Genomic DNA, 10770 nt, shown 5'->3' on the forward strand with positions numbered 1-10770 from the left:
TTGTATGAAAACGCAAAAATAATATTATATAAAAGGTAATATTTTACAGTATCAAATTCTTATCAAGATTATTTTGTTTGTCAAATATATCATAATAGAATCACGATATTTTCAAAATGTCGCGATGGCCAGCCCATTGTCTGATTCTCTCTTCCTAACCAGTGGCCTTCATTTATCCGAATCCAGTTTTTTTTGTGGGCCCGAATCCAATGCCACACAACGCTGGCACCAAGTATACATCATTGTATCAAGGTGTGTTAAACCGATCGGTTATTTGATCTGGACTCTTATAGTAAGATCCAAATGTGCATTCAGATTGAATTTGAATCAGCGTTTTAGTTTGGATCCAATACAGATTAAAATCTGGTCTAATTGCGTACTATACATGCAAAGAGTTACTTTTATTTTTTCCCATTGAATCCAGTATTACCACATATGCTTCCTATCCGAATTCAACCATACCTCAACTGACATGATTTGGATCTGGATCTACTGGGTTTTTTTTTCAAATTCAGATTTCATAATCAACAAATATTGGTCATTAATCTTAGTAAAGAAGAACAAACAGGAAAATTAAACTTTTTGAAATTAGCAACGAGTCAAAATTCTCTTGGTTTTATCAATTCAATACAAACGAGATCTTTCAACAAATCAAGAAAAGACCACACTTCTTTAAGAAGCCCAAAATATTCCTTAAGGAATAGGCAAAGTGTCCCTCTCAAATTGGACTATTAACTTTCAACATTTTCAAGAAATGGACTTAAGCTCTCACCCTCTCTAATTTAAGCATACCAAGATCATTTGGAATCATCATGCGTGCACGGTATAATATTGCAGACTTTTAATTATTTAAAATATTTAAATAAACCAATCTAAGATTCAAAAAAGAAAAGAAAAAAACAAATTTCATGGTTTTTCGTGGCAAGTTGATCTATACAACTCCATAATTGATCTGAAGATAGGAACAGGGTTTTCATGTTATTATTTATTTTTCCATTTTCCCCTTGCTTTCTACTCATTTTTCCATGTTTCCTTTTTCACTTCTACAATCTCTTTCAAAACCAATCCCGCTTCCCGCTTCCCGCTTCATACTACTTTTTAACACACTTTCACTTCGCACATCGCACATCGCTTTCTGGTAACTATGGTTCAGGTAGTGGGGCTCAAGAAAGATTGACGCGTATAGCCCACTCCGAAGCAGTTAAAACTCTTTAACTGCCCCCATAGTCCATGAGTGAGCAGCTAAGACAAGGAAACACACTCCTTGTATCGAAATCTTAACATAAAGGCCTTAAGCCGAATCGCCTAGTCCAGTGTGTGGAGCCCTTGTGGATAGGTGAAAACATATAGCTTCTCATTTAGCGAAACTAAGAAAACAAAAAGCGTGTCCACAGGAAGCACGAAAGCTGTAAGTGATTCACAGAGGCTTAATCAATGGATCATTGTAAACAAATCTGGCCTGATCTGCCTCTCAAGTCGGCATGACCTCTTAACGCCAAACAAGGGTAGGTCTTGCCATAGAAAACATGCTTGGGAATGTGATGTAAATTGAGGGGTTTGATTCACGAGAAAACATTGTGTTATGCTCTACTTCTATGCACGAAAATTGAGAAAAAACAGAAAAATATAAAAAATAACCAAAAAGCAGAGAAAATAAAATAACTGAAACAAGAAAACTCTCAACCTTTTATAGAGGAGGACTCGCTAATCCTAATTCAAGTAAACTACCTAAATTGATAAACTCTTAAAACGATAAACCTTATCTTAATTAAGATATGAATTAAGCATAAGAATTCAATATCTATTCTAATAATTCAAAAATAATAAAATTTTGAAACTAAAACAAAATGAATATCAAATGAATCTAATAAAGGAAGTGAACTAGCTACACTCATGCCTCAAAATGCCTAGCCTATGTTGGGAGTTGCTCTCATTTCTGTTGAATCGCACACCATACATGCCCCTGATATTCTTTCAGCGGATACCAAAACAGAGCTAAATGCAGATGAACATGGGAGGTTGCAGGCACTTGAAAAAAGATCTAATCTTTATGAACCAAACAAAAGTCAAGCATCTACAACGTTCTGAGTGCAGGAATTCAAGTCAAAGCTGACACCCTGCTTGCAACGTTGAGCATTGATTCAACTCAAAGACTCACGAATCATGAAAATGGTGTCCACCATTTGAGACCTAAAGCTTAGAAATAGCTGCTTGCGAAGTGTGCGCATATATATGCGTTTCATTTCCCTTCCGTCTTTTTTGGTTTCTTGTTTGTAACGTGGGCGGAGCGATTTCTTCGTGTTAAAAAAAAAAACGTGGGCCCGTGCGTGTGTCGATAAGTGGTAGTGACGTGCCGCCTTGTTAGACCACAAGATCCCACATCGCACTCGCCCCTAAAAATATTCTCTCGCTGTGTACTGTACTGTCTTTGTTTTGTTTCTTCCAAGCAGCTTTTACATAAATTATTAGGCGAGTCAAAGAAATGAAACCCTACTTTAGTGCTCCAAATCTCATTTTTTTGGCCTTCATCTGCAAAACGCATTTGAAAGTTTGAATTTTTAGTATCTAAACGATTAATAATATGCTCCTTGAAGCCAATGGGGGCAAGCCCACGGAGTTTTACATTGCCAGGAAGTACGGCAGGCAAAAGAAAACGATTAATGATACGATCCAAGAAAGAATTGCTGATCAAACACTCAAAGAGCCAGAATAGCGGATTCGACCGGAACCGAGATCAAAAGGCTAAAAAGAAAAACACCCATGACCCAAAAAAGTCAGAGCCAAAGAACACTCAATAAACCTCAACGATATTCTGACCTTTAACCACAGTAGACAGACAAAGCATGGACATCGTCATGAAGAGCGTCCCCATGTGGGCTGACGACCTGAACCGTTTGATAATAGCAATCAATGACGGAGCACGCCCCTGTCCACTGTTTGGTAATAAATGGTACAGGAGACGTGGACCCGTCTGTCCTGCTCAAATGGCTGACAGACTGAACGGGGATGCACATGCACCCCCATTTTTTACCAAAAAAGTGCACCCGCAACCAAAATTGAAACTAAACGAGAAGACAGCAGTGTAGTAGCCGCCAACAAAACAGCTTCCATGTGAAACCTCTCTCGACTCATTAAAAAAAAAAAACAGGGGCTACCCAACTAAATCACCGAAGCCCCTAGGTGGTAGCCATTACATACAAGTACAGCATGATACATTTCATCCATCACCTAGACAGTACCAAGCTTAAAAGCGGAGGCATGTTGGCAATGACAAGAGGAGTCCTCTTATACTTGCAGTTCTCTACATCCACTTTCATGTCGCCGGGAATCAAGAAGTTCCTGCTGGCAGACGCATCCCCGTCTTCTTCCTCCCTACTGCTGCTGCTGCTGCCTTCGCTGTGCCTCCTAGGACCTCTTCCTCCTGTAAGGGAGGAGCTACCTCGCCGCCGCTTCTTCAACGGGTTCCACTTCAGGTGTCCGAGCAGATTGTCCTTCTCCAGGTTCACCGGCCATTCTTCTTGTTCTTCCCTCTCACGCTTCCTCTCAACCACCAGAGGCTCTGAACTCGGACTGCTCCTGATCTCAGTCTCGGAGGACAGGCCTACACTTGGTTTTATGCTCTTGCAAACGGCGGTGGCAGCAGCGTCATCAGATGGTGCAGAGGCTTCTTTATGCGGTTTACTGAGGGGCATAGCCTGATTTAAACCTCGTTCCTCAAGACTGGTGGCTTCTGGTTTCTCTGTGCTATGGCCTTCTTGCTTGGAGTTTATGGAACGCGCAACTTCTGGTCTTTCCTTGATAAAACTCCATTTCATACAGTACCATTCCTGCGAGTGTCTAAGACTGCTTGTTTCAAAAACTGACGTCTTCCGTTCACCTGCAGTATTCAAGATGATTTGGGTTATGAGAACATCCAGAGAAAAAGTAAAGAACCAAGAAGGGGGGAAGAAAAAGCAAAGATAAAACATGCAAACAAATTTATACCAGGAAAGTAAACGCGTAGTTTGTCATCAGACTCCCTGAACACCACTATTCCTTCCCACCATCCATCATGCCATTGGGCATCGACTATGGTTCCCACATCGAATCTCTTGGTGAGCCTGCATTTGGTCGGGGGACAGGGTCTCACTGTAGTCCTACCACAGATTCGGACACCAAGGTCATCCACCGATGCCACCCGTGACAGCAGAATCCATTCCTACACCAGGACAAAAGAAAATGAAAAAAGATCAGACCATAGAGGAACGGATAAGACGATCACTATCAAGGATTGTAGAAAATTAATAACTCACCTCTAAATTTCCAGTTTCATCCGGATCCAGGAGGTCCTGATATTGAACTTTCACCTTATCTCTGTGCCTCTTGAGGATAACAGCTCTAAACCAACATCCCCTAATGCCACTATCCTGTGAAAGCACTTCGATCTGGCAACCTGCAGACAACTGCTGCTGAGGCTTCTGCTTGTCTGTGATTTTCTTCGATAAAGAGACAGCAGACCCGCCATAAGGAGGAACACACCTTTCAGCTCTGTTGGTGATGGCAAACCTGAAAAGGTTTTCAATCTCCGGAGCTGTTTCCCTGACATTCACCTTGTGATGCAGGTTAGGGACATCACTTTTCCATCTAGGAGGAATCCCATCCTTGGTTTTGGTTTTGGTTTTGGTTTTGGTTTTGGTTTGGTTAGTGTTAGCAGCATCCTCTTGTCCCTGATTAAAATGACTGGGGGACAAAGGCTTCAGAAAGCTTCTAGCAGGAGATGAATACATGTGTCTGAGGACCTTTTGATTCCAATAACCCTGCAGCTGTGTAATGTCAAACGGTTTGATGTCGGGACCATCAACCAGCCTGTGGCACAACAATGGTTGACATCGTGTGTCTGTGGCCTCATTCAAGTATTTCTCAAAATGCTGTGGGCTGAGTATTGTTGCCAGTCCATCAATGCATTCAACACTCAGATCTTGAAGACAAAGGGAAAAGAAAATCTCCCTGTCACTAAATGGGGGAGGCGAAACGATACCAACCTCATCGGCATTGTTAAACCATCGGACCACAACCATTTTGTTAGCTCTAGAATCCTCATACATGTCTTCCAAATAGGCTACAAGCCTCCGGTTCTCTTCTGACATAACATGAACGAAATCATGGACCTGTTTCAAGAGAAAACGCAACTATGAGAGCCAAAAATAAGAAAGAACACACGGTTATTCCAATCAAGAATGAATAAAATCTGACAATTAAAAAATGCAAATAGAAACAATTATGACAATGTAATGAGGATATAGCAATATGATAATAACTTACAGATATTTTAATTCCATTGCGATTGAAGGCTCGATAATGCTTACGCCTTTTCCTGCACTTCCATGAGGAACCTAACCATGAAAACTCTTTGGAATGGAGTCTGGATTTCCTTGAAGAAAGATTCTGAAAAGGATTGAAGCAAACAAAAGAGATTAAAACAGGCAAATATGATCAAACCACCAATCGATTTTTCAGTAATTCCAACAACAGAACACATTAAGGTCTTTCAGTTTCTCATTCACACCTTCCAAACTAAAGGGTCCTCCGAAGGATCATCATCACCAGATAAATGAACAGCAGGAGAGGACTGATAGGAGGCAGAATCTGGAAAAGCATAAAGATAGCATTAACAAAATATCTATTCACATTCAAGAAGATACCAACTTCAATTCAATAAAGCATAAACAGATGCAAAACCATACAAAATGAATGAAATAAAGTCAAAATGGCCGATCAAGAAGTCTGAGCCCATGGTAACCTTCTACTTGAAAATATTATTTTGAGGCACACAGACACATCAGTGCAAGCACAAGGCACACAAAATCAAGTGCTCCAAGTGATCTCCGCATGTACATATATACACAGACCCAAAAAACAGCCCAACCTATTGACTCATGTTCCTACAGCAAGCAGCGCCAAGACAGTCCTTAGCTGACTTCATAAACCACCCTATGAAGCCACATGCATCAGAAAAATCATCAAACCAAAAATGAGAAAAAAAAAATCCATCTTAAAACCAATGTGTAGATGGAATAGCACAGAACAAGAGTCCTGAAGAAATTGACAGAACTTTGAGGAAATGAGCTTACAGAAGAAAGTGATCAAGTGATTTCTGTGATGCAGGCACAAGGAAGAAAGAGTGATGTGGACAGGGCTCAGTTTCACAGCAATCAACATGCATAAATAAGTTTGTAAATGCACCGGCAAAGCATAGTATAGCCAGCCAAAGAAGAAAACGAAAAGCAATAATCGAGTGTAGTTGCACTCAGGATTCTCGAGTTACAGGAAAAAATAAGATCAGCACACGAGGGTGGGAGGGAGAGAGCAGAGGGGCAACGAGAGGAATAAGAGGACACAAAAACAGCAACAGCTAATATATGTCAATCAATTAAGTATCGCATGTCAACTTTTGCAACAAATTTTTGAACTATTTTCATAGTTAAATGCCCTTTCATGTTCAATTTCTTTGAAACAAGGAAAATCAAATAACCAGATATTTTGAACATATTTTGCACACTCCTAAATGTTCCACACTTCAGTATCCAAACATTGAAAAAGTATAAAAAATTATCAAAGGCAGAGGCCACGAAAAGGGGGGGGTTGAGTTATGCCAAAACCAACCGACTGATTTATCTGTCCTTTAATATAGATATCGAGGAGATCTTATACAATAATTAGACATATAAAGGAGCAAACTTGAAATGAAATCAAAAAATTCGAGAAATCAACCAAAATTATCATTCACCATACCCAACCTTCATATCTAACTTCTCATAAACTTCATCAGTATAACCAAAACCAAATTTCAAGAAATAACTTCTGAGGTTAAGGTAGAATACAAAATGCAAATTTAATATAATAATGACGCCAAGAAGTTTAGAGTACAGAGCCAAAATTCCATCTAAAAATAGTTCTTCGTAAAGTTAATCAGAGACATCTCAACTAGAACTAGCAATTTTAACATCACTTTACCAGAAACAAAAACTAGTAAACAACATTTTTAAAGCTGGTCAGTCTGTCCTCTCTAACATCACAGTTATCCGACTAACACTCTCACCAAAAGCAACATAAAAACTACAGCGCAAAAGCGACTGCCGTACCAATGCACCAAGGCGAGAAAACTTCCGGACCATGCCCACAAAAAAGGAGGGGGGAACGCTAAGTTTTCTTTTGGAGATTGACATGACAAAATAACCCAAAAAGAAAAAAGATCAACCCATCAAAATTAAAGATAAAACGTATTTTGGTGGATAAGGATAAAAAAAAATCCTAATGAAGCTATTTTTTTTCAAACGCTGCAATTGTTTCCTACTGAGGGCTCCCGTGTTAGAATTCCACCAGGTTAGAGACAAAGAGGAGAAACCAGGAAAAAGGCAAATGAAAGGATATAGTTCTCTGAAAATCGTTTACCAACACCAAAAAAAAAATAATGTTTGACAATAATAGTTTCAAGATAATACCATCTAAACGGTTCGCAACAAAACCAGAACAAATCATCCCTTTCTCCATATTTCACATAAGACACAAAACCAATTCTCTCAATGAAAAATTGCATTTTGACAAGAAAAATCTTCAAGACGATATCCATCTAAATGTTTCTCATGAAAACCAGAACAAAAATCATTCCCTTCTCCATGTTTAACATCTGAAAGAAAAAAAAAAGAGTTGAAGAAGCCCAGATCCATACGAACCTGCGATCAGGGAGGAGAGCCAGTCCACGACCTCTCTTTTCGACCTAAATTTAAGCGACGAAGACGGCTGGAACCCGCGGACGACCGCGAGGCGGAGGAACTGGGCCTGCACGGTGTAGATCATATGCCTCAGGCTCTTCTCCCTCCCGACGACGGCCAGATCCGAGTTCCCATGCCCGTCCATCAGGTAGTAATGGACGACCCGGCTCCCTTTGCCGTTCGAGACGAAAACTTCCTCCCAATCCACGAACACCTTCGCCATCGCATGGACTCCAAACAGTCTGCAACCTCAGAAACAAGCTACAGACAAGTCCAACAAGCACAGAAGGCGAAGGCAAAATTTCCCCAATCTTTAAACCCTGATCTGGGCCAAACCCAGCTCGCCGGCGGAGGATTCGTCCCAGAAACAGAGCAACAACTCAACGAAGAACCACAAAGGGAAGAAACGCGGAACTCCAGCCGACTTCCGCCGCAGGCGTCAATCCACACCTCCTCCAAATCTTAGAAACCGGCTACGGGAAGAACGTCCGAGAAAAAGCTCGGATCCTCAAGCTCTAATCCGAGCCAAATGAAGCTTCCCGGTGTAAAAAACAAAGCAGAATCACAGCGAAGGATAAAAACTCCTTCCCAAGGCTCTCCACAACCGATTCCGCGAGATCAAGCCGTGTAAGAAGACACGGGAAAGCTCCCACCTTCGAACCCTAAACGAGCTGAACTAGCTCCGACTCTTCTTCTCCGGTGGGCGGTTCGACCAGAAATGTTAGGGCTAGGCACAAAACCGCGCCTCTTCCCGGAAGCTTCGCGGCAGCTTCTTTCCGGCGACGCACGGCCGCCCGTAGGGAGTTTTCCTGGCGATTCGTCTACAAACAGAACAGAAATCGTAGAAACTCGCCTCAAAGGCGAACAAGGAGCGGCCTTTAGACCTAAAATCCACCCGCTATAGAAAAAACAAAGGAAGGAGGAGACACCGGACGCGCAGAAGAACCCTTTGGGATTTTACACCAGAAAGAGAGGCGACGAAGGAGAAGCCCAACCCTAAAAGCAAGAAGGAAAAAGAAACCCCAGAGGAGGGACGGGGATAGGGAATCTGAGGACCAGAGCGAATTCCCAATGGCAAGAGAGAGAGAGGCTGCGGCCCTTTCTTTTGGGTTTTGAAGAGAAGCCTTCGCCTGTGAACGAGACCCCCCACTCTCTCTTTTTTCTCTCTCTAGGGTTACGACGTTAAGACGAAGAACAGCGTTACTGACGGCGACCGTCACGAGCTTTCTCGAAATTGTCTATCTTCTTTATGGAAATGACTGATACGCCTTACCTTCTTTCGGGAGGGAGGTAATTACGGTATTACCCTCAGCATGAAGCAAGCATCGATTCCAATCTCACGAATCTCGTTCTCGTTAACATTTCCAGATTTTTTGAAAACTATGTTTTTTCTGAAAGAAAAAAAAAAGAATAATATTGATTTTCTATTTGTATCATGTCAAATTCTGAAAATATCACGTTAAAATCACAGCATTTTAAATACCGGTGATATTTGTGACATATATCAATCTTTCTGCTTTTTATTGTCTTTAAAAACTTGACTGGTCGTGGCGTGGTCCGAGTGGGTTCAATGGCTAACCCATAGTTTGACGCTCCGCATCACAATCCGCATGGCCATGGAGTATCCTTCTGCCGTAAATGAATCGGACCCCCAGGACGGGAACCGTTACCACGGTAAAGGGTGGGTTTGTGTTGATTTTGGCCCTGCTTTCCTTGTGAAAAGTGGGTATCATGTTTGGGCTACACGGAAAAGGTGTGGGGTTTTGCACCATTCCCAAGAACCCCTCCTCCCCCTTTTCGGTGGCATGCAAACTGGCCCATGGATTGCAAATGGATCCGATTCGCCAGGTTTGCCATATTTTCAATGTTGTTAAAAGCAGTGCGGCCGATACGCATCGTATCGGCAGAAATTCCATATGATGCCAGCCTGAATCAGCTATTTTTTAATAAATATAAAAATATACCAAAAAATAATTTTTTTAAGATTGCTTTAATGGTTTTAACACCTGTCACGTTATAATTGATACTTAATAATTTTTAATATTGTTTTATAATTATTTTAATGTGGAGATTGCCAACAGATTTGGAGTTGATTGATGAATATTACGGTGCTTACTTTCAAACCAATGTCGTTTTCAATCACTATGGTTAGCCCTACCACTCACTGTTTGGTAACCCAAAATTGTTGAATCCTTGGCCTAGGTTCTCTCATCATTCAACAAGAGAGGGAGAAAAAAAAATGAATTGTAGTAAAAAATAACCACATCCTCCCAAATCAATGATTAATTAAACTGTTCATGTTTGGATCCATTTCCTCAAAATAGTTCTATCAAGGGGCTGATAAATGAGCTTAACTAGCCAACTCCGCTCACGACAAGGTCTCCACTCCCATCTAGGGATGGCAGTGGGGGCGGGGCGGGGGACAAGGTCTCCACCCCCGCCCTGCCTCGAGATTTTATCCTCCACCCCCGGCGGGGATGGATTTTATCCTCCACCCCTGCCTTCATCCCTGTTTCAAGTCCTCCATCCCCGGTTCAAACTGGGATGGGGCGGGGATATTGCTGGGAAAAGTGGTCGGGGTGGGGAAAAGTGCACGTCCACCCCCGAACAGGGATGGATTTTAACCTTCGTCCCCCCCTCCATCCCTGTTTCATGCCCTTCATCCCCGGTCCAAACGGAGCGAGGTGGGGTGGGGCCCCGCTTTCCCCCGGTCCACTGCCATCCCTACTCCCATCCCGTCTCAAAAATTTTGCCCTCAATTTCTACTTCATGCCGCACAGGCTTTGATTTTAACCTTAATCCCTGCATCCATTCCCATTCCATGTCCCCAGTCCAAACTAGGCGAGGTGGGGTAGAGCCCCGTTTCTCCTCGATCCATTGTCATCTTTATAGGTATTTTAGTTATTTTACTAACGGAGATGGGGGTGTGCTAGTTAGGGATGGTAGTGGAGCGGGGGAAAGCGGGACCCCGCCTCGCCCCGTCTGGACCGGGGATGGAGGCGGGGACAAAGGTTAAAAT

At 42.1% G+C, this 10770-nt stretch overlaps 1 protein-coding gene across 1 annotated transcript; it reads right to left on the bottom strand.

Moving 5' to 3' along the window:
• Positions 1–3081: 3081 nt before the first annotated feature.
• LOC149841473 (uncharacterized) lies at positions 3082–8907 on the bottom strand. The gene is made up of 6 exons (XM_090003858.1): positions 7713–8907; positions 5546–5625; positions 5302–5424; positions 4293–5147; positions 3985–4198; positions 3082–3877 (listed from the first exon to the last, which is right to left on the bottom strand). Exons 1-6 carry the CDS (start codon positions 7972–7974, stop codon positions 3225–3227), a joined length of 2187 nt encoding a protein of 728 aa, XP_089859984.1. The 5' UTR covers positions 7975–8907; the 3' UTR covers positions 3082–3224.
• Between the last annotated feature and the right edge of the window lie 1863 nt (positions 8908–10770).

Source organism: Nuphar pumila, chromosome 4 (assembly GCF_984573655.1).
Source record: "Nuphar pumila chromosome 4, dmNupPumi1.hap1.1, whole genome shotgun sequence".
Classification (NCBI taxonomy): domain Eukaryota; kingdom Viridiplantae; phylum Streptophyta; class Magnoliopsida; order Nymphaeales; family Nymphaeaceae; genus Nuphar; species Nuphar pumila.